The following is a 24145-nucleotide window of genomic DNA, read 5'->3' as shown; positions in this document are numbered from 1 at the left end:
AGCCTCCTGCTGGGACCCCTCATTGGCTGAAAGTAGGGCATATGGAAACCCTGAAGTATTTACAGGCAGTCCTTACTGGTTATCTGGGGGGCAAATGGAAGATATCTAGCTCATTGGTCTAGAGATGGGCCCGTGACCCAGTCTGGTCAATGAGACATATGGGAAAGTCCGCTGTGTACTTTGGGAAAGATTTTCTTCCCTGACTGTTGCAGGAAGAAGGCTCCTCCCCTTCCTGCCTGCTTGGGATGCTGTTCAATTGGATATACTTCTTGGATTTCTGCAGCTACCCTGTAACCATAAGGAAAATGCAAAAAAACATGACCACAGAGTTACTAAGAAGCCTTGGGATCTCCAGCTCCAGACTTATTATTAAGCAAACTATACAAGTCCCTGTAGTTTAAAAAAGAAGGAGAGAAGGTGAAAGGGAGGGAGGGGGGAGAGGGAGCGAGCTAGCCTGAGAGAGCGAGGTGAATGAAGGATGAGAGATAATGAAGTTAGAGGAGCCTGGGAGGAAATTAGATTGGAAGCTGACCCAGGGGGCAGCGCCAGAGTGAAGAGACTGGCAGGCTTAGTGTGGGCGGCAGGTGTAAGTTTCAGAGGGCCATTGGGTCCGATTTAGACTCTGTGAGCTGCGACCATGAACAAGTCACTTAACTTCTCGGCGCCTTAGTTTTCCCCTCTGTAAAATGGGTATGATAGTGACTCTCTCGTAGGATGCCCTAAGAACTGACGTAAGAACTAAATGAGGAACCCGCAAGGCAAGTAAAGCCTATTGACATAGCTCTTGACTCATTGTAGGCCCTCGATAAATGTTAGCAATCATTACCATTTTCTCTACATTTGCCCTCAACAAAGGGGAGGCCCTCAGAAAAAGGGGCAAAGAGGCCTTCCCATCCCACACTCCAAAAGCCGAAAAGCCGGGCTCGCAGGTGGTTGAGGACTGAGGGCGCGCGCTCGACGAGGGGCGGGGCCTGCAGTTCCCGCTTCAGGCGGGGCCCCGCCCCTCCTCCCTCCCACGGGGCCGCTGTGCACTTTCGGCCTTTTCCCCCTCTCCCCCGAAGTTCCTGCTCAGTCCACCCGGGCCTAGCTTCCCCCGACCCCAGTGCAGGCCCGAGTGAGAGGTTCCGGAGCCCGGGTGCGGGCGGGATTTCGGCGTGGACGCTGCGGGCCATCCCGCCCCAGGCCGCTCCGCACTGCCTCGGGAGCTTCAGCTGCCCCATGGTGTGCAGGTTTGCCTCTGAGGGTCGGAGGGCGGCGCGGCGGGGAGGAGGAGTGCTGGGAGGGTCAGTCCGGCCAGCCCCCGGCCTCCGGCTCGGCCGCCCTCGCCCTTGGGAATCCTTGGCTGCCCAGACGGAAGGGAAGTAGGCGCCGGAGAGCCCTCTCCGCATTTTGATTCATCTCGGGCCCTGTAAGGGTCACATCTTGTGAAAATACCTGTAAAATCAATTTAACGTTCAGTGCAGCGTGTAAAGACAGCTCTAAGAATTTAAAAGACGCCTGAGTCAGAACATTTAAATGCTTGGGTCCCTGTAGCAGCGTTTTAACACGTCTGAGTGCAGAGGGTGGAGAATCGAGTCTGATTGTCGCCTTCGTTCACGCCCTGTAACATTTTAAAAGGGTAAAGAAAAGCACCCTAAGAAAACCCCAGTGGGCAGTTCCCCTAGGGAGGGAAGAACAGCTGACTTTTTTGAAATTTGGATTGGTCCTCATTTCCGTCTGCGAAATTTGCCTGCAGAACTTAGATCAACAGAATTGTTAAAACACTGAGTTTAACTAGTGGCTTTTGTTAACGAGTTGTGTTATTAATTCTCGATGTCTCATCCAAGGCAGGATTTATTATCTGTTTTGCAGGCGAAGAAAGTTTGGCACCAAAAAGCATTTCCCTTAACTTCACACAGCAGCGACGGCTAAGCTGCAAATGAAGTCCTAGCATCTGGACTCCTCATCTGTGTTCCTCTCTAGACCATGTTACAAAATAAATGAGTAGTAGGGGCGCCTGGGTGGCTCAGTCATTAAGCATCCAACTCTTGATCTTGGCTCAGGTCATGATCTCGTGGGTGGTGGGATGGAGCCACTGCCCCACCAAGGGCTCTGCGGTGACAGCATGGAGCTGCTTGGGATTCCTTCTCTCCTCTCTCTGCCCTTCCCTGCTCTTGTTCCATCTCTCTCTCTCTCTCTCTCTCTCTCTCTCTCTCTCAAAATAAATAAGTAAACTTAATAATAAATGAGTAGTTACTTTGATGCTACTCATAAAACAAGGGAGTAAACCAAATGTTCTGTGAACATCAAATGTTAAATCCTAATAACCTTCAATGTCTTCTTTGGGAGGCTCAGCTGCCCTTTGGAGTTTAATACCTTACAGAGAGAACAGGGTGGAGCAAAAAAATGGAAGATAAGGTCAAGGGAAAAATTTTGTCTTGAGTCCAAACTGTGCCCACCTTTACTGCCCCTTTGTGTTGATGTCATCCTTTTCAGTGTACTCCATGTTCTGGCAAAACACCCCACAGCCCACAGCCCAGCCTTAGCTGTATTAACTACACCTTTGCATTGCTCTTTTGGCGCCGACCTCCCTGTCAGTCTTCTTGTCATGCTCTTTCCTCCAGGTGCTCTTTACTAACGCTGCTATGTGAAAACCAATGGTGGTTGTTCAATATGGAATGATTTGTCATTCCTGAAGGATGATTCTAAAGTTAATGATCAAAAACTACCAACAGGTCTTAGATAAAAGGACAAGTTAAAGAAGTACAAGAAACTATTGTGGAATTTGAAAGTGGAGTTATTTGACTAGGGAAAAAAAAGCAGACATTGACTCCCCACCCTCCCTTCCTCCAACTCACTCATCACTGGCAAGTAGCAACTCCGTTTTAACTTAGACATAATGGTGAGGGGAGGGGAGCATCGTCCTGTTCAGTGAATTGGAAAATTTTCTTTCCAAAGAAGGTTCCTTTTTAGAAGGCTTGGAACAAGTGGAAACATTTATGTGCTTAGAATGCAAATTGTTTTGCCACTTAGAAGTCTGTCTATAAAACTTGCAAGAGCTTGGGACCCATGATGTGCAATATAGTCCCTCCCTGTAAGAGGCATCCCTGAAGTTCCTCCCCAGCTCATAGACAACAGAAACTTGAACCCATGGTAGTTTTCTCTGGAGCAGCAACCCAGTTTATTCACTTTGTGTTTTCTTTCACTCAGTTCCACAGATAAGAATTTCAAGAAAATCAGATGGCATCCGGGGATTTCTGCTCACCTGGAGAAGGAATGGAAATACTCCAACAAGGTAAGGGCTGCCATTTGAAGGAGGTTTGATGACTTCTCCAGAGAGATCTTATCCAGGTTCTTGCTTTGTATAATAAAAAGGATTTATAAAGTTCACCAGTATGGTTTCTCACATAAAAGCCTAAGTTTCTGGGGGAAACTAGAGAATACATAAAGATTCTTAAATACTCTCTTATTGGAAAACATATTACACTGGCTCCTATCAAGTGTCTGCTCCTGCAGTGGACTAAAAACTCATGCTGCTCTGATGCTGTGTTAGCAGGCATAACCTGAATGTAAGGCTGGCCAAGAAACTCTGTGAAGGCTTCCTTCCTACCTGCATCTTGAATTTTCTCATATCTTGTACTCTAAAATCTCAGATGCTTCCATATCATCTCGTATCTTGAATTCTTTCTATATGTCACACCCTTTCTATATCTTGAATCCTTCAAGAACTTGAATCTTCTACATTTTGACCATTTCCATGTTGATCCTTCAGTGCCTGAGGGGAGAAAAAGGAGATTTCTTATTCTTCAAAGGGACTTTCTGAGGGTCCAAAGAATGAAAGTTTGATTGTTTGGTAAGTAGGAGTAAAACAGAGGACCCCAGCAGAAAACGTGTGACAAAAGAGATAGAAAGGCCGATGGGGTGCCTGGGTGGCTCAGTCGGTTGAGCGTCTGACTTCAGCTCAGGCATGATCTTGTGGTCTGTGAGCCCGAGCCCCATGTCGAGCTCTGTGCTGACCGCTCAGAGCCTGGAGCCTGCTTCGGATTCTGTGTCTCCCTCTCTCTCTGCCCCTCTGCCACTTGTGCTCTGTCTCTTTCAAAAACTAAATAAACATACATTTTTAATTTTTTTTAACGTTTATTTATTATTGAGAGATGGAGAGACACAGAGCATGGGGAGGGTTAGAGAGAGGGGGAGACACAGAATCTGAAGCAGGCTCTAGGCTCTGAGCTGTCAGCACAGAGCCCGACACGGGGCTCGAACTCACAAACTGCGAGATCCATGACCGGAGCCGCAGTCGGTCGCTTAACCAACTGAACCACCCAGGAGCCCCAATAAATGTAAATTTTTAAAGAAAGCCCCTTGAACCTATGGAATAACCAGAGGATCCCAGTTTCCTGCACTTTTTCTCATACATGTGCTGCTCTTAATCCAGGTGGGTTACTCAACTCTGTTTACAATAAGAATTCCATTAAGTTTTTCACTTATCCCTAAGAATATACCTTTTCTCAGTCTTGCTTATGTGACTAGAGATCACATCCAAAGGAACTTTACATGTTTTTTTTTCCCCCTTCCTCAAGAATTCTAGTTATTCAGTGTGAATGAGGTATTTGGGGTACTGTGGTGATCCCTACTAAGAGGTCCCTTATTCCTGACTCTATTTGTGTAATATTTTCCAACTGTACTTCCATTTTCTAAGCTCTTAGTTTTATTATCTCATTATTATTTTTTTAAGTTTATTTGTTTTGAGAGAGAGAGAGAGAGAATGCACTCAGGGAAGTGGCAGAGAAAGAGGAGGAGAGAGAGAGAATCCCAAGCAGACTCCGCACAGTCAGCACAGAGCCCTATGCAGGATTCAAACTCACAAACTGTGAGATCATGACCTGAGCCAAAATCGGTCACTTAACTGACTGAGCCACCCAGGCACCCCAAATCTCTTAGTTTTATTAGAGACTAATAAATTATTAGTCATTCCCTAATTCTTGATCAATATCTTTGTATATATTATAAATACTTGTTACTTTGAGTGTTGCCTCTAGTTTATTTGTGGGGTTTTTTTGTTTGTTTTTTTTTAAACATTTCATTAGGGGCGCCTGGGTGGCTCAGTCAGTTAAGTGGCCAGCTTCGGCTCAGGTCATGATCACACGGCCTGTGAGTTCAAGCCCTGTATCGGGCTCTGCATTGACAGCTGGAGCCTGCTTTGGATTCTGTGTCTCCCTCTCTCTCTGCCCCACGCCTTGCATTCTGTCTCTCTCTCTCTCAAAAATAAATAAACATTAACATTTTTTAAAATAAGTAAAAATAAATAAATAAAAATTTCATTAGATTTAAAAAACTCCCCTACCAAAAACCTTTTTGAAAGTGTTAAGCTAAGAGTTATTCTCAATTATATATAATACCATCCTTGCTTTTTTTTTGTCTCTATGGGGACATCCCACGAAGTGTGCAGCAAACAGCTTCCTCCTTGTAACCTGAGTGAAAAGGACCTGTTACAAAACCCACACTTCAGCAAGCTGCTGCTGAGTCTCGCACAACACGTAGACGAGAGTGGCTTAAGCCTCACCCTGGCAAAGGAGCAGGCTCAGGTAAGAGCTCTTGGGGGAGGGATGATAGGAGGAAGGGAAAATCTTCCAAGACAGAGAAGTTCCTACCTGGGATTTTTTTGGTTTTCTAGGCATGGAAGGAAGTCCGACTGCATAAAACAACATGGTTGAGGTCTGAGATTTTACAGAGAGTCATTCAAGAGCTGCTTGTGGACTACTATGTGAAGACACAAGACACAAATTTAACTTCTGAGGACAAAAAGGTGAAGCAGGAGAGACACAGGAGGCATTGGTTACCATCTGCAGGAATGACTAGGCCAACTATGGCTTCGCCTGATTGTATGATCTAGGGGAAATAGGAGCTTTGAGTAATGGTTATCAAAAAAGAACTGGACAGGGGGCACCTGGCTGGCTTGGCAGGTAGAGCATGCCTCTCTTGATCTCAGGGTTGTGAGTTTGAGCCCCATGTTGGGTGTAGAGATTACTTAAAAATAAAACCTTAACAAAAAAAAGGAAAGAAAGAAATGGCCCGTAGTTATGGGGGAAGAGGTGGATGTGTTGTTAGGGTTTTGAAAAGGAAGACTGACAGGAGAAAGCGCTGGCAGCTGAAGGGGATAACATGTTTGAGGACTTTAAAAATGTGTGAAGAACTGGTATATGAGGATGGAGGAGGTGGAGTGGGAGAAATTTTATAGTAACCTCTTTTTGTTTTTTATTCTCTTTCAGTTTCACGAGACCCTTGAACAGCGGCTACTCGTGACTGAACTGACGGGGCTGTTAGGGCCCAGCCGGGAGAAGGAAATGCCTCCGCTGCTAGGGGTGGAGAAAGCCGACCTTCTGGAGCTCATGCCCCCCTCAGAGGTTGGGAGTGGGCAGATACGGGGACCAAAGAAGTGAAATGGCTTAATTTCTCCCATATACTTAAACGTGGTCTCGTTACAATTTATTGTTTTTTCAAAAATGATACGCGTTAATTTCATGGGGGGGGGTAAACTCTAATAAATAAGAGAGAGATGTGTTACACAGAAGAGAGTAAAAGCTGAAATACTACATCTAGAAATAAATACAGTGTTTTATATATAACTTGACATAAACAGTATTATAGCCTCCATGCTTGTATAGTGAATATAATCCGTTTTCACTGAATATATTTTGGACTTTTTTTTGAGTCAATAAATAAACATAAATAAACCGATAGTTCCTAAAGCACTCCAAGCACAGTGCCAGGCACGTAGTTTGTGCTCAGTGTTCTTAGTATATCATCAATTTAAATCACTGGTAGGATTCCATTGTGTGGGGGCACCTGGCAGGCTCACTTGGTAGAGCATGTGACTCTTGATCTCCAGGTGGTGAGTTTGAGCCCCAGGATGGGGGGGTGGAGATTACACTAAAAAACCTGAAAAAAACCAAAAGGATTCCATTGTATGAATGTAGCACAGTTTGCTCAACGTTAGTGATCGATATGGTTGTTTCTACATTTTGCTGTTAGAAACCACACTGATAGGAACATGCTAGTTCATAGGTGTGTTTGCCTTTGTATGATTATTTCCCGGAGTATTAGTACTTGAGGTGGGATCAATGGGTCAAGAGGATATACACATTAAACATTGGTGCATATTGCCAGCTCCCCACTTTTTCATCAACATGGGCTCTTAACCATCATTTTATCCTTTGCAAATTTGGTAGGCTAAAAGTGAATCTCCTTGATGTCTCTTGAGGCATTTTCTCTGGTTATCACTGAGATACTTATCATCCTGTGCTCATCGGCTGGATCTTCCTAGTTCTAACGGTCTATTTGCATCTCCCTTCTCATTCCTGCGGATGTAGGATTTTGTGTGGATGAGAGCTCGGCTCCCGCTGGAAGTAGAGGAGCAGCTCAAGAAGAAATGTTTCACCCTGCTGTGCTACCATGACCCCAATTCAGGTGAGTGCTGGCACTCTGTTCTGTCCACAGCTGACCTTCCAGTCTCTTGGTCTGCTCTTCTGAGAATAACTTGTTGAATTATAGATTTGCGACAGAAGCTAGGAAGCACTGGAGAGGCTTCTTTCCTTGCTGGTAGAATACAAGCAAGGAATTGTGTGAAAACCAAGTGGGAGTGTCCTCTTGCTACAGGGAAGGATGAATTCATTCTTAGGAGAATCGGAATGGAATAGGGAGGAAAGTTCAAGCTAATAGGTGTTCTCCTTATCTTATTTATTTGACTTAAGAATTAAGGGCCAAATCTGGAATTAAAGGTAAGAGCGAGGGGCACATGGCTGGCTCAGATGGAAGAGCATGTGACTCTTGATCTCTAGGTTGTGAGGCCAAGCCCCACGTTGGGTGTAGAGATTACTTAAATAAATAAAATTTTAAAATAAAAAATAAAGGTAAGAGGAAAGAGAACTTAATTATGAGAAGTGGGCCATTTTAACAGGACGTCAGAAGAAAACCTGAAGAGAGAATTTGTAGAGCTAGATAAGGGATAAGGCACTGAAAAATGGCCTCAGAAGGGCAGTAGCAGTTAGGGTTTTCCTGTCTAGTCCTCTGTTTCTTTGCCCAGATTCAGACAGTGAAACCTTGAAGGCGGCAAAGGTGTGGAAACTGGCAGAGATCCTGGTGGGTGAGAAGCAGCAATGCCAGGATGCCAAGAGCCAGCAGCAGGAGCAGATGGTGCTGCTGGAGAAGAAGAGTGCCACCTACTCCCAGGTTTGTCAGGGCAGTGGGATAGCCACTCCCCCTTTTATCCTGGCCCCAGGGGCACTTTGGGGGAAGCCAAGAATTTTTTTTTTCTAATGTTTATTTATTTTTGAGAGAGAGACAAAGCATGAGCAGGGGCGGGGCAGAGAGAGAAAAAGACAGAATACAAAGCAGGCTCCAGGCTCCAAGCTGCCAGCACAGAGCCCGATGGTGGGGCTCGAACTCATGAACTGTGAGATCATGACCTGAGCCAACGTTGATGCTTAGCCGACTGAGCCACCCGGGTGCCCTGAGGAAGACAAGGATTTCTGATCTGCCTTCTTTACTACTGACTTTGATTTTGCCCTCTTCTTCCTGCCTCCCGGGGGCTCAGGTGCTTCTCCGCTGCCTAGCCTTGCTGCAGAGGCTTCTTCAAGAGCACCGGCTTAAGACTCAGTCTGAGCTGGACCGCATCAATGCTCAGTACCTAGAGATCAAGTGCAGTGCCATGATCCTTAAGCTGAGGTGAGCTTTGACCCCTGTGGGTCCAAGGAACTCTGTCTCACACACCACCCCCTTCAATCGTCACCCTCATCTGTCTTTCCTCTCCACCATGCCTAGCACCTTGTGGGTATTAGCCTTTGGATTACCCATAAGCATTCACCATTCCTGAGTCTTATTTTTAAAGCCTTCTGAAATAGGTGCTTTCCTGTGAGATGAGATACATTGCTCAGGAACTCAGAGTGACCTTGCTTGTCCTGTCACTGCTTAGCCCACACCTTGACCATAGGCAGGTACTCTCTGTTGTGTTCATAACTTTGCTGTTGTCAGGGATCATCAGGTTGATATTTCTTTCTTCCCTTTGTCAGGATGGAGGAGCTAAAGATCTTGTCTGACACTTACACTACTGAGAAAGTGGAAGTTCATCGTCTCATTAGGTAAGAACTCCCGGGGTGCCTGGGTGGCTCAGTCGGTTAAGCATCCGACTTCCGCTCAGGTCATGATCTCATGGTTCCTGAGTTCGAGCCCCACGTCGGGCTCTGTGCTGACAGCTCAGAGCCTGGAGCCTGCTTCGGATTCTGTCTCCCTCTCTCTCTGCCCTTCCCCTGCTGACATTCTGTCTCTCTCTCTCTCTCTCAAAAATAAAATAAACATTAAAAAAAATTTTGAAAAAAAAAAGGTAAGAACTCGTGAGGACAGGGTGCAGTTACTCAGAGCTGGTCCTGTGTTCTCCATACCTATTCATTTTAACGTGGTCACATTCTTGTCTACTTTCTTTCTTTTTTTAAAAAATTTATTAATTTATATTCAAGTTAGTTAACATACAGTGTAGTATTGGTTTCAGGAGTAGAATCCAGTGATTCATGACTTACATACAACACCCAGTGCTCATCCCAGTAAGTGCCCTCCTTAATGCCCATCCCCCATTTAGCCCATCCCCCCCACCCACCTCCCCTCCAGCAACCCTCAGTTTGTTCTCTATATTTAAGAGTCTCTTATGGTTTGCCTCCCTTCTGTTTTTCTTATTTTTCCTTCTTTTACCCTATGTTTATCTGTTTTGTTTCTTAAATTGCACATATGAGTGAAATCATATGACATTTGTCTTTCTCTGACTTATTTTGCTTAGCATAATACACTCTAGTTCCATTCACTTTGTTGCAGATGGCAAGATTTCATTCTTTTTGATTGCTGAGTAATATTACACTGTATATAGGGGCACCTGGGTGGCTCAGTTGGTTGGGCGACCAACTTCAGCTTAGGTCATGATCTCCTTGGTCCATGGGCTCGAGCCCCATGTCGGGCTCTGTGCTGACAGCTCAGGGCCTGGAGCCTGCTTCAGATTCTGGGTCTCCCTCTCTCTCTTCTCCTACCCCCCTTGTGTTCTATCAAAAATAAATAAACATTAAAAAATTTTTTAAAAATTACACTATATATATATACACACACACCACATCTTCTTTATCCATTCATCTGTCAATGGACATTTGGGCTCTTTCCATACTTTGGCTATTGTTGATAGCGCTGCTGTAAACATTGGGGTGCATGTACCTGTTTCAATCAGCATTTTTGTATCTTTTGGATAATCTTGTCTACTTTCTGAGGAGCCAGATCCTTATATTGTATCTTCTGTTCCCCGGGTGTATAGGGACCGTTTGGAGGGGGCCATCTACCTACAAGAGCAGGACATGGAGAAGTCCCGACAGGTCCTAAGCACCTATGAGGTCCTTGGGGAGGAGTTTGACAGGCTGGTAAAAGAGTACACTCAACTCAAGCAGGCAACTGAGAACAAGCGCTGGGCCCTCCAAGAGTTTAACAAGGCCTGCCGCTGAGCGCTGGCTGGTGGGGGTCTGGAGGTGGACTTCTGCTCCGGTGCTGCCTCCCCCTCCTGCCAAAAGGACCACCTCCACCTGAGAAGTGTGGGGACACTTGCTTGAAGCCCTGCAGTGGTTTAGGCACCGTCCTGGTTTTTCTTCCTTGTTTACAGTGACTGAGTCTCTTCTGGGAAATGTAACAGATTTATATAATTTTATGTGCAACTATTTGTCAGTGTCAGCCCTATAGGATATTTGATTACCTCCTGAATAAAGTGATGATGCTTCCTTTGGGCAAGGATGAAAAAAGAACATGAAAGGTGGGTAAGGAGGAGAACTGAGTGGATCCAGACAGACCGATGGATAATGCCTCTGCTAGCAGTGGGAGGCAGGAGTGCAGCCTGCCCACCTGGAGCCTTAGAGGCTTCATTCTTGGAGAGCAGACTTGGATTACATCTGGCCTTGCTCTTAAAGAACTGTAATATCCAGAGGAGTGCTCAATGCCAAGGCGGTGGGGGGGGGGAACTATTCCATCACCACAGCTCTCAGTGGGGCAGTCCTGATAAAGCAGCAGGGCACCCAGCTCTGTTACTAGAAGGGACACCCACCCCTTGGATTCCTGGTTCCCTCTGGTGTGGTTTGAGGGTTACTTTTTCCTCTGAAAGCAGAGAGTGGGAAGAGATCACCCTGAGGGACCAAGTTTCACAGTCCACTTATTTTAGAACAAGGCAGGGCCCTGATTGGCATCACAGTCGGGGACTGAGAACAGAAGCAGAAGACCTCCACCCTTATTTAGAAGAGCCTACCTAGCTTCTCAAACTTCTTTCAAGGGAGGCTGTCTCGAGGCATTCTGCTACAATGAATAACGATGGTCTTGGATTGCTTTATAGGAAAGACTAAGGTCTTTGACATAATTTTATTTTTTTTTAAGTTTATTTATTTTGAGAGAGAGAGTGTGAGTGGGGGAGGGCCAGACAGAGGGAGAGAAAATCCCAGAGAGCCAGAGAGAGAGAGAATCTACACTGTCAATGTAGAGCTGGGGCTGGAACCCACAAGCCCTGATATCATGACCTGAACCAAAATCAAGAGCTGGATGTTCAACTGACTGAGCCACCCAGGTATCCTGACATAATTTTAATTTTTTTTTTTTTAGCTTTTTCTGTAAATGGTGATTATTGCCATTTATCTATAAGGAAAATTAACAAATCACAAACCAATTAATGGAAAAAGTCAGAAATAATCAATATTGCTTAGTTCTATAGTGTTCTTTTCCCCAACATTTTTGGGGTAAAGTTTCAAACTTACAGAAAAATATAAAAGAATAATACAATAAGCACCAGTATAATCTCAACAACCTAGATTCAACAACTACTAACATTTTGATTTTCTCTGTTTCTTTTCTCTCCTTCCTCCCTCTCTCTCTAAATAGATTGATAAATATTTGGTTATATGGACTTTTTTTTTCTAGAACCATTTTATAGTAAATTACAGATGTGATATTTCATTTCTTAAATACTTAAGCAGGTAACTCCTAAAAATAGGGGCACTCCTCTGTATAACTAATAAAATTATTATACCTAAAAGTTAGTAACTTTGTAATAACTCTTATCCAGGTCATATTAAAATTTCCCTAATATGTTTTCCTGGTCTAGGGTCCAATAAAGGCCCAGGCATTACATTTGGATATTAGGTTTCTTTAATCTCTCTCTCTCTCTCTCTCTCTCTCTCTTTTTTTTTTTAATGTTTACTTATTTTTGAGAGCAAGAGACAGAGAGAGAGTGCAAGCAGGGGAGGGGCAGAGAGAGGGAGAAAGAGAATCCCCAGCAGGCTCCACACTTACTGCAGAGCCCGATGTGGGACTCAACCTCATTAACCAACTGAACCACCCAGGCGCCCCTTTAATCTCTTTAAAAATAGACCATTTCTCCTACCTTTTTTTTTTCTTTTTAAATAGAAATTAATTTTTTGAAAAATCCAGGCTGGTTACTTTGTAGAATGTCCCATTGTCTATTTCCTGCAGTAGTTAACTTGCACCTTTCCTGTTCTGTCCAATATAGTAGCCACTAGCCACATACAGGTATTCAAATTCAAATTTAAGTTAATTAGGATGACATAAAATTTCAGTAGGTTGGTGGTTACTGTATTGGATGGTACAAATATACAACATTTCTATCATTCTAGGAAGTTCTAGGGGCGCCAGACTGGTTCAGTCAGTGGAACAGTCAGTGGGACTCTTGATCTTGGGTTGTAGTTCAAGACCCACGTTGGAAGGCAGTTATGCTCACCACTATGCTACCAACGCTAGACCCACGTTGGGAGTATAGATTACTTAATAAACGTTTAAATTTTTTTTTAATTTTTTAAATGTGGAGCTCGAACTCAAACTGAGATTGTGACCTGAACTGAAGTTAGACGCCCAACTACTGAGCCACCCCAGTCCCAATAAATAAAAGTTTTTAAAAATATAAAGAAGTTATTGGGGTGCCGAGGTGGCTCAGTCGGTTAAGTGTTCGACTCTTGATTTCTGCCCAGGTCATGATCTCATGGTGTGTAATTGAGCCCTGTGTTGGGCTCTGCACTGATTGTGGAGCTGGCTTGGGATTTCCTTTCTCCTCTCTCTGCTCCTCCCCCACTACCCACTTGTTCTCTCTCTCTCTCTCAAAATAAATAAACATTAACAAAAAATACAAATGCTGTTTAAAAAAAAGTTCTATTGGACAGTGCTATAAGCCTATATTTCCTGTAAACTGGAAGTAGGTCTACAGCCTTTTTAGATTCAGGGTAAACATTTTTGCAAAGAAAACTTAATAGATGACATAACGTACTTCACATTATATCACCCTGGAGCCATATCAGGTTAGAGTGTGTCACTATTAATTATGCTGGGTTGGGGATGCCTGGGTGGCTCAGTCGGTTAAGCATCTGACTTCGGCTCAGGTCATGATCTCACAAGTTCGAGAGTTTGAGCCCTGCCTGGGGCTCTGTGCTGACAGCTCAGAGCCTGGAGCCTGCTTCAGATTCTGTCTCCCTCTCTCTCTGCCCCTCACCCCCTCACATTCTGTCTCTCCCTCTCTCTCAAAAATAAACATTAAAAAAAAATTTTTTTTAAAGACTTAAATTATGCTGAGTTGGGTTGCTTGGTTAAGGTGGTAACTGCTGATGTCTCTAAAATATAGAAGTACAGGGGCGCCTGGGTGGCTCAGTCGGTTAAGTGGCCGACTTCGGCTCAGGTCGTGATCTCGCCGTCCGTGAGTTTGAGCCCTGCGTCGGGCTCTGTGCTGACATCTCAGAGCCAGGAGCCTGTTTCAGATTCTGTGTCTCCCTCTCTCTGACCCTCCCCTGTTCATGCTCTGTCTCTCCCTGTCTCAAAGATAAATAAAACGTTAAAAAAAAAAATAAAAAAAATAAAAAGCTCAGAATTAAAATATAGAAGTACATTTTCCCTTTGTAGTTAGTAGCATCTGGAGATGACATCAAAAGTCTCAAAATAGTTTTTCCTGATATTTATTATGGCATTTAGCATTTCCTCAGTTAGGTACTCATCTTAAACCATACTAGGTTTTGGTATTTGAAATAATGATAAAAAAAAATGGACTCTGTCTTAGTGTCTACAACTTATAGACAATAGTGGACACATAAAAACTGTCTAAGTATATGGGGCGGCTGGGTAGTTCAGTCAGTTAAGCATCCAACTTCAGCTCAGGTCATGATCTCCCAGTTTGTGGGTTTGAGCCCCGCATCAGGCTCTGTGCTGACAGCTCAGGGCCTGGAGCCTGCTTCAGATTCTGTGTCTCCCTCTCTCTCTGCCCCTCCCCCCGTCTCAAAAATGAATAAACGTTAAAAAATTAATTTAAAAGACAGTCTAAGTATATAAAGTAACAGGAAGTGCAAATGAGTATGGTTGAAAAACCAAGAGAAGTGAATCCGGGATTATAAGGTAGAGCCTTAGTAGGGAAAACAGATTTGGTTCAGGATTTGTAGAGGTGAGTCTGGGATGGCATTGTTCAAAAAGTGACAAAGACAGAGAAAGGGGAAGCGACGGTAAGTGAAAGCACAGGGTGAGAAATGAGTAAATCGCACACCAAGGAAAGCTTTCATCTTAAATGACCAAAATTTGAAAAGAATATCCCCTGGCGTCAATCAAGTTTCTGGAGAGCTGAGGTTTGAGAAGTGACTACCTGAGAAAACAAAATGGCTTCCAAGGCAGTGGTTCCCAGCCCTGGTTCCCTAAATGACAGGGAGCTGGACAGCTAGTTGTTCCTCGTGTTTCCCAAAACCTAAATAAAACTGAACATTTGCTAGCAACAGTGCTGCCCAACTATATAAAAAACATTGGCTTAAAAGCAAAACAAATGTGCTTTGTAAAAAAATTCAAGCAGAAATATATAAAAGTAAAAGGTTTAACGTGCACATGCGTGTACATACACACACAGCCCATTATGCCAATTCACTACCCCAGAATAACTAGACTGATTTGGTGAATATAATGCCAGAGCAGAGCTTTTTCTAAACATTTGCAAATGTATGCACAGAAATATTAGCTCATATCGTTGGGGGTATGGCTGTATCATGATTTCACCATTCCCTTTATGATAGATATTCAGATTGTTCCCAGTTTGCCCTATTACACAATGCTTAATTGAATATCATTGCATTTGTTTCTTGCTCAAGTGCCTTTAAAGCACTTTTGGTATAGAAAATCAATATATTCTAGTAATTTCATGAAAAAATAAACTAATTACTGAGCTTATGAATATAGTTTGGTAGGAAAAGTATCTCCAGACTGTTCCATGGAGGTGGGAGAAGGGACATGAAGGGTGTTCGGTGCTGCCCAAAGGGGACACTACAGCAGTTTGTCTTGGTCCTCATTCTTCGCAGTGAGTGGAGATAGCAGGTTCGCAGGATGAGCCGTTGGCTAGTGTGGACTAGGTGGGAAGGGGATTGGAGGAGGGCCAGCAGAGGGGGTGGGTGACAGTGAGAGCTGAAGGTTAACATCTTGGACTTCAGTTGCCCTCGCTGCCCCTCACGCGTTTCAGTAAAGATTTACATTTACTGCCTTTCCTTCATTCTTTTGCAGGCATATCTTTCTTCACTTGTCTTTTACTACATCTGATCAAGAACTAAGTCTTGCTGATTCTTCCTCAATAATAAGAAACAAAGTATATCACCTCCAGAGCTCAGGATAGGATTGTTCTTTTTTTTTCTTTTAATAATTATTTTTGAGAGAGAGAATGAGAACGCACAAGTGGGGGATGGGTAGACAGAAAGGGAGACACAGAATCCGAAGCAGGTTTCAGGCTCTCAACTGTCAGCACAGAGCTGAATGCAGGGCTTGAACTCACGGACCACAAGATCATGACCTGAGCGGAAGTCAGATGCTTAATCGACTGAGCCACCCAGGCACCCCTAGGATTGTTCTCCTTAAGGAAACTCTGGGGCTCTTGGACAAACTAAACCTGTTCCTTCAAGGTTCTCTATGAAGGGTGACTATCCAGGTCTCTGGGGCAGCCACCCTGCATTTTCCCTCAGCCACCACAAAGAGGAAATACAGTGCCCCCTTAGAGCCCAGTCTGATGATCCCCAAAGGAGAAAGGAATCCCTGACATCCACCCCCCTCTGTGGGGCCCCTCACCCTGTAAACAGTCCCTCCGCATTACCCATCTTGAAGGACCTGAGCTAGGTTTTGTTAAAGGAACTGGTAGGTCAGGGTGCCTGGGTGGCTCTGTCAGTTGAGCATCCGACTTCAGCTCAGGTTCTGATCTCACAAGTTCGAGAGTTTGAGCCCTGCCTGGGGCTCTGTGCTGACAGCTCAGAGCCTGGAGCCTTGGATTCTGTGTCTCCCTGTCTCTGCCTATCTCCCACTTGTGCTTTGTCTCTTTCTCTCTCTCTCAAATAAATGTTAAAAAAAAATATATATGTTACTAAAAAAAGGAATTGATAGGTCTTTTCATATCTTAAGACAGTGAAAATGTAAGAGGCAACTGATAATGGACAAGATTAGCAATCTGTAGAAATAATTTACCAAGAAAAGTGGTATGTCGTCGATGGGGTATCTGGGTGACTCAGTTGATTAAGCCTTAGACTCTTGATTTCGGCTCAGATCATGATCTCACGATTTGTGAGTTTGAACCCCTCATTGGGCTAGGTGCTGACAGTGCAGAGCCTGCTTGGGATTCTCCCTCTGTCTGCCCCCCCCCAATAAATAAATAAACTTAAAACAATTAAAAAACAGTAAAAATGGTATGTATTTGAGTGGCTGAGGTCTAGCCTAAGTGGCTTTCCTAGTCTCAGAAAAATACAATGAAATTTAGAGACACTTAAATGTACCAAGCCTGGCTGAAGAAAGAACGTATAATGAAAAGTAAACAATTAGCCCAGAGTTTAGAAAAGGGTTATCCAAAGAGCAAGGTCAGGGCTCTCCCAAGTAACGGAACCTATGATTATATGATTATATTATATTATTATGTATGTTATATTATTATATTTATTATATTAATTAGATAAAAAGATTTATTTTAAGGAATTGGCTCATGTGATTGTGGGGCTGGCAATTCTGAAATTTATAGCGCAGGCTGTAGGCAGGAAACTCCGGCAGAAGTGATGCTCCTGTCTTGAGGCAGAATTTCTTCTTCAGCGGGAAACCTCAGTTTTTGCTCTAAAGGCCTTAAACTGGGGCGCCTGGTTGGCTCAGTCAGTTGAGCATACAACTCTTGGTTTCAGCTCAGGTCATGATCCCAGGATTGTGGGATTGAGTCCCACATCAGGCTCTGTGCTGCACTTGGAGCCTGCTTGAGATTCTCTCTCTCTCTCTCTCTCTCTCTCTCTCTCTCTCTCTCTCTCTCTCTCTCTGTTAAAATAAATAAAATTTAAAGAAAAGTCTTCCAGGAGCACCTGGGTGGCTCAGTCGGTTAAGTGTCCGACTTCAGCTTAGGTCATGATCTCACAGTTCATGAGTTTGAGCCCCACATTGGCCTCTCTGCTGTCATCACAGAGCCCACTTTGGATCTTCTGTCCCCCTTTCTCTCTGCCCTCCTCTACTCATTCTCTCTCAATAAATAAATAAACTTTAAAAATGTCTTTCATATAATATAAACACATTTATTACAGAAAATTTGGAAAATACCACTTTTTTCCCACATATCAAAGTCATTCTGTGTATACAGTTTGTAATCTGTGTCACAGAATAGCATATCATTGAGTGGTCCTCCATGCTATTAAATTTTCTCTGGCAACATTGATTTTAATGGCTGCTTAAGATTTCATTGCATGGATGATTTATTTAACCATACCCCTATAGGATATCCAAGTTGTTGTTTTACATTCTTTGTAATCATAAAAAAATGCTACAGTAAGCATTTCTCTTAATTAATCTTTGTCCTAGTTGGGAAAGATTGTCTAGGATAGTAGGATAGCTTTCTAGAAGGAAAATTATAGATGATATATCTTAAGGTTAAGATCCAAGGCTCTAGAGTCTGTTGACCTGAGTTTGTACCCCATCTAAACTCTTTCTTAGAGGGGCAGCTCACTTAATCTTTCTAAGACTGAAAGAATAATATTTCCTACCTCACAGTGTTCTTATAAATGTGGAATGCTTTTCATAGAACCTGACACAAAAGAAGGGCTCAGTAATTGTTAGCTGTTTTTATTATTACAAATAAAATCATTTTTAATCACAAACATGTACACACATACAACTGGTCTGTTTCTGGACTATTGGTTTAGCTCTTTTATTCTCTCTATTCTTATACCAACTGCACGTTGTGTCTCTTTATTTATACATTGCTTATTTCATAAAGGGGTTTAAGGTAAAGGGCTAAAACTATAGAATAAATTCCTTCTTCACTCTCCTCTTTTTTAAAATTTTCTTTGCTTTTCTTGTCTGATTTTTATACAGATGAACAGTGGAATCATTTTGTCAAGTAACAAAAGATTCCATTAGAATTGTGATTGAATGTTGTAAAAGTGAGAAATTAATTTTGTAAGAATTGACATCTTTATGAGATTCATTTTTTGTAAGAACACGGCTGTCTCCTTTTTTTTCTTTCATTGTATCAGCAAAACTTTGTAGTTTTCTTTTTTTTAATGTTTATTTATTTATTTTGAGAGAGAGAGTGTGTGCAAGCAGGGGAGGGGCAGAGAGAGGAGAGAGAATTCCAAGCAGGCTCCACACTGTCAGTGCAGAGCATGACGTGGGGCTTGATCTCATGAACCTGAACTGAAATCAAGAGTTGGATGCTTAACCAACTGAGCCACTCAGGTGCCCCTATTGTTTTCTTTATATAGGTTCCTCACATTTTCCAGTAAGGTTACAACTAAGTATTTTATAGCAGTGTTATTGTTACCACTGTGAATAGGGAAAATACTAATCACGGTATTTTTTTAAAAATTTTTTTAACATTTATTTATTTTTGAGACAGAGAGAGAGCATGAACAGGGAAGGGTCAGAGAAAGAGGGAGACACAGAATCCAAAACAGGCTCCAGGCTGTGGGCTGTCAGCACAGAGCCCGATGCGGGGCTCAAACCCACAGACCACGAGATCATGGCCTGAGCAGAAGTCGGACGTTTAACCGACTGAGCCACCCAGGTGCCCCCTAATCACAATATTGAAGGCTTACTATGTGCAGGAAAGTGTGTTGCTATTTTAATTAATTTAAACTGAACTAATCATCAGGGTGCCTGGGTGGCTCAGTCAGCTGAGCACTGACTCTTGATTTCGGCTCAGGTCATGATCTCATGGTTCTTGAGTTGGAGCCCTGAGTCATTGGGCTTTGTCAGCACAGAGCCTGCTTGGGATTTCTCTCTCCCTCTCTCTCTCTCTCTGCCCCTCCCCTGCTTGCTCTCTCTCAGAAAAAATAAACATTTAAACTTAACTAATTCTCAATAGATAAAAACTGTTATTTACATTCCCATCTTATGGATGAGGAAACTGAGGCCAGAGATGTTTATGCTCATGTGGCTAGTAAATGGAAGAACAGAACTTTAATCTCTTTCCATCTGGCTCCATAGGCCCGTCTTTTTTTATATATATAAAGATTTTATTATTTTTTTAAATTTTAATGCTTATTTAGTTTTGAGAGAGAGAGAGAAGAAGCACAAGTGGGGGGGGGGCAAAGAGGGAGACACAGAATCCAAAGCAGGCTCCAGGCTCTCAGCTGTCAGCATAGAGCCTGACGCAGGGCTTGAACCCATGAACTGTGAGATCATGACCGCTAAAGTCAGATGTTTCACTAACTGAGCCACCTAGGTACTCCCAAAATTTTATTTTTAAGTAATCTCTGTAACCACGGTGGGTCTTGAACCCACAATCCCACAAAAGTCATATGCTCCACTGACTGAGCCAGCCAGGCACTTCTTCACAGTCCATAATCTTAACTATCATGTTTTTGGGATATTTTTTATTAATTATGTCTTCTAACTGGTTATTCTCAGCATTTAAAAGGCTACGGGAGGGAGGGAGACACGGAATCCAAAGCAGGCTCCAGTCTCTGAGCTGTCAGCACAAAGCCAGACGCCGGATTTGAACTCACAGACCGCAACCGCAAGATCATGACCTGAGCTGAAGTCAAGACACTTAACCAACTGAGCCACCCAGGTGCCCCCTCCCCTTTTTTTTCAGTTCTCATCATTTTAAAATAGATTCTTATGGATTTTCTATGTATACAATTATATCATCTGCAAACAGTGATAAATTTGCTTCTCTCTTTCCAAAAGCTATAACCCCTTTTTCAAATTTGCAGCCTATTTTATTTGATTTTTCAGAATAATATTAAATAACACAGTGATGAAAGTAGACATTCTTTTTTTTACATAAACTGTTGACTTCATGTATGTAAATACATGTGTTTATATATGAAGAATATTAACACGATTAGGAGTGTTTACAGAAAACGGAATTGATTTGCCACGTTCTCTTTGGTGACTATTAAAAAATGATCAAATTTTTTTTGTTTGGTTTATTTTGACCTTTTATATAAATAAATTTCCTAATACCTAATCTTGTCTTAAATCCTGAGATTAAGCTCTAATTGGTTGTGGTATATAATTATTATATTAATATACTGTTGACCTTTATGTATTAATCTTAAATATTTTTTATTTTTACATTTATGTGCAGCACAAGTGAGATTTATCTATAGGGTTTTTTTGAGGGGGTGCTATTTCTGACAGGTTTTGATATTAGGTATATTCTGGCTTCGTAAACAAATTGGGTAGTTTTCCATCTTTTTCTATGTTCCAGAACAGTTTCTACTTTCTATTCATTTTGACAGATAAACACTGTATAATAGAGATGACAAGGAAGAGAATGCAAATCGGCACAGATTATTTTGCCTCAGTAACTCCGCCACTTTTGTAGCTGCAGGACAGCCTTGATTGTACAGGCGCAATTTGGAGCAGTAGGAGGGTCAAACGGTCCATTATTTTGGTGTTGAAGAGTGTAGCTGGCTGGGCAGGCACAGAGGTGAGTGAAGGGGTCCTGGGGAGGGAGGCAAGTGCTGAGGGAGGAGCTGAGCACCAGAGATGAAAGGAGCATTTACAATGGGCTGGAGGTGTTTAAACAAGGTCACAAAAACAGGATCAGGTAGAAGAACTGGGCCTGAAGGTGAGGAATGCCAGGCAGGGTTAGGGATGGTGTGGAAGGGTGGGGGTGGGGGGGGTGGGTAAGGAGAGAATTATCTGGGAGAGGATACTGTTTCCTTTCCAGAGGAGTTTCCAGTGCTTTGTCTGTTGGTCACTGGCTCCTGTTGGGAGAAAATAATATTGTATCTGCCCCACTGTCCTACCATCTCCCTACCCTCATCTCAGCAAAGGCTTGGATCTGGAGGCCTTCTATCAGTGACTTACATGTTTCTGAGCACAAGAGTTCAGCACGGAGGGCAGGGTAGAGGGAGTCAGAACAGAAGACAGACTTTGCCAGCTCTGACTTTATGCTTAGGGCCAAGTCCTTGACAAAGTTCTCTGTTTCTTTTTCACTCCTTGCCTTCTGCTTCTCTCTGGTTCATATAGATAGACCCATAGTATTTGCTGTATTTTTTTTTAAGTCACAGGTAAGTGCTGTAGGAAAGACTGGGAACAACATGGTATGGAATTATTTTGAGCTGTTCAGCATCATGCTTGCCTTAGAGCTGAGGCCATCTTGAATGAAAAACCAAAGACATTACAGAGAATTGAAATGCAGCCCATGTGAATTTATTTTAAGGCCAAACAAATTCCAATCCCTTTTTACACATATTCTTTTGAAAATTATTTTAATGATGGCAAAACTGACATTACTGCTTTATAGATTTTCCTCTCTCTCTCTCTTACTCATGGATGGGTTAGTTAACAACCAACAGCCAAAAGCAGCCACCAGCTTGACATCAGGAGGAAGATGCCAGGAGCACAGATGGTCCACAACCCAGATAATTAGCTTCCGAAGAAGAAACCACATCTCATAAGTCTTCTCTGAACGTAGAGCTTGGTTGGGCACAGCTGGGGCAGAGAATAAGCAGGCCTCCTGAAAACTCTTCTTTACCTCTTAAAATGTTGGTAGAGCACTCACCCACTTCCTGTGGACAACCACCTACTCATAAGACCTGCAGGGAAGAATTCCAAATAAATATTGTTGACACTCCACCCTAAAGGAGGGTCAGCGGAACTCTCTACTCCTTAAGTGTGGGATGCACATGCTGACTTCCTCCCAAAGAGCACAGGATGGGAGGGGGTGGGGAGAGTGTAATTTTACAGTAGAGGAACCTGATAAATACTACTCTTGCCAGGTGATAAAGGTCAACATCAACAGTCATAAATTATGTTGATAGTATGTACTATTGATATATTATGAAAATGATACTTCACCTCTGTGATCTTCCTCCCCAAACCCATAATCCCAGTCTAATCATGAGAAAACAATCAGACAAACTAAATTCCAACAGAGGGGCATCCTATAGTATGCCTGACCAGTACTTCTCAAAACTATCAAGGCCATCAAAAACAAGGAACAACTGAGAAACTTGTCACAGCCCAGAGGAGCCTAAGGAGACATGACAACTATATGTAACACGGTATTCTGGATTGGATCTTGTAACAGAAAGAGGACATTAGGTAAACACTAAGAAATCTGAATGAACTATGGACTTTGATAATAATGATTTATCAATATTGGTCCCTGAATTATAATAAATGTACCATACATGTGAAGATCTTAATAACAAAGAGAGCTCTGGGGAGGCACATGGGAACTCACTGTACTATCTGCTCAATCATTCTGTAAATCTAAAACTGTTTTAGCAAATAAAGTGCTAGGGGTGCCTGGTGGCTCAGTCGGTTAAGGGTCCGAATCTTGATCTCTACCCAGGTCACGATCTCATGATTGGTGAGTCAGAGCCCGAAATGGGGCTCTGTGTTGATGGTGTGGAGCCTGCTTGGGATTCTCTCCCCCCACCCTCTCTCTGCCCCTTCCCTGCTTGTGCTCTCTTTCTCAAAATAGATAAATAAACTTAAGCAAAGAAATAAAGTCTACTAGTAGTAGTTTGTAGTAGGTGTACTAGTAATGATGGGACAAAAGCACTTCCAACCACTTGAGGCTTTTTGTATGCCTTTTCTTAGTTGTTTGGCTTTTTGACTTTCGTCCTTCTGGAGCATTTATCGTTGCACCCAGAGCTCTTTCGAGCTTATCCTATCCACACCCTTTCCATGTTTCCAAGGACTTTGTCCCCAACGGTCCAGGATGATCTCATTCAGTCTCGTGGCTTTCATCACTACCTCTCTTCTGGCATTTCCAAATCTTCTCTGGTTCAGATCAGATCACTCACTGTTCATCCAACTCTCTATTACACAGCGCCCCCTAGGCGCCCAGTCAATTCAGCACTTCCAAACCCGAACTTTGATTCTCCCTAAACCCGCTTCTCTCCTTTCTTGTTTCACTCACAGAGGCCAGAACCCAGACTCCTCTTTCCTGGAGGCCTGCGAAGCAGTCCCTAAGTTCTGTCAACGCCTCCTTCTTCGGGCTTTTTGCACTGTGTTCTCTTTTCCATCCCTGCTCCCAGGCCCTCAACACCTCTGGGCTCCCCGCCTTCAGGTATTCCCTTTCTCCTCCCCGTGTCTTCCCTTGCTTCATTCCTCTGCTTCTTTCCATCCCTCTAACAAGAGTGTATATATTTTCCCAGGCCTCCTCCAGGCACTTCATGACTCCTCTTCGCTGTAATCCCTTACCACGAATGTGTGAGTGTGTGTGTTTACCTTTTGTGTTGAGATATAAAATCACAAGGAATTAGTGGCTGAGTTTCCACAATCTATTTGTAAATATACGAAGGCCCATACAAAGCCCATTTTAAGAGCACCAGCCATTAACTCAATTCTCTTGCTTAGATGGACCTAAGCAAGTAGTGACACAAGAGTCATTTCTGAATTAGGTAACGGAAAAAGCTGATATAAGATGGCTGCAGAACTCAGTCAAATTAAGACCTATAAAACGAAGGTGCGAAAAGATAAAAGAGGAAACTTCTAAGAGTGTAAGGAAAGGAAGGGAGATTTAAAAGATTCTGCTTAAGGCCGTGTCGCATGCGATGCAATAAAGGAGTCTCAGTCCCGCCGAGCCAGCCAGGAGTCGAACCTGGAATCTTCTGATCCGTAGTCAGACGCGTTATCCATTGCGCCACTGGCCCTGAGACAATTA

The 24145-nt window shown here is 43.2% G+C and overlaps 1 protein-coding gene and 1 non-coding gene across 4 annotated transcripts; one reads left to right on the top strand and one right to left on the bottom strand.

Moving 5' to 3' along the window:
• Positions 1-1066: 1066 nt before the first annotated feature.
• On the top strand, positions 1067-19957 carry HAUS4 (HAUS augmin like complex subunit 4). 3 transcript variants are annotated; one of them, XM_047075451.1, is made up of 10 exons: positions 1067-1229; positions 3190-3274; positions 5422-5564; positions 5654-5785; positions 6249-6383; positions 7350-7446; positions 8063-8208; positions 8573-8703; positions 9048-9116; positions 19921-19957. In XM_047075451.1, the coding sequence occupies exons 2-10, from the start codon at positions 3220-3222 to the stop codon at positions 19925-19927; spliced, it is 915 nt and encodes a 304-aa protein (XP_046931407.1). In that variant the 5' UTR covers positions 1067-1229; positions 3190-3219; the 3' UTR covers positions 19928-19957. The 3 variants fall into 3 exon arrangements, with proteins under 3 accessions (XP_046931407.1, XP_046931406.1, XP_046931404.1); XM_047075450.1 differs by lacking the exon at positions 19921-19957 and adding an exon at positions 10325-11465 and having other exon boundaries at positions 1067-1221; XM_047075448.1 differs by lacking the exon at positions 19921-19957 and adding an exon at positions 10325-11465.
• A 4104-nt stretch (positions 19958-24061) lies between these two features.
• TRNAR-ACG (transfer RNA arginine (anticodon ACG)) lies at positions 24062-24134 on the bottom strand. Its single transcript has one exon. It is a non-coding gene; the product is annotated as a tRNA-Arg (tRNA).
• Between the last annotated feature and the right edge of the window lie 11 nt (positions 24135-24145).

Source organism: Lynx rufus, unplaced genomic scaffold (genome assembly GCF_022079265.1).
Source record: "Lynx rufus isolate CCGP_SWC_20201006 ecotype Redwood Valley unplaced genomic scaffold, mLynRuf1.p SCAF_13, whole genome shotgun sequence".
Classification (NCBI taxonomy): Eukaryota; Metazoa; Chordata; class Mammalia; order Carnivora; family Felidae; genus Lynx; species Lynx rufus.
The sequence above is the reverse complement of the archived record's forward strand: the minus strand, read 5'-3'. Positions and strand labels throughout refer to the sequence as shown.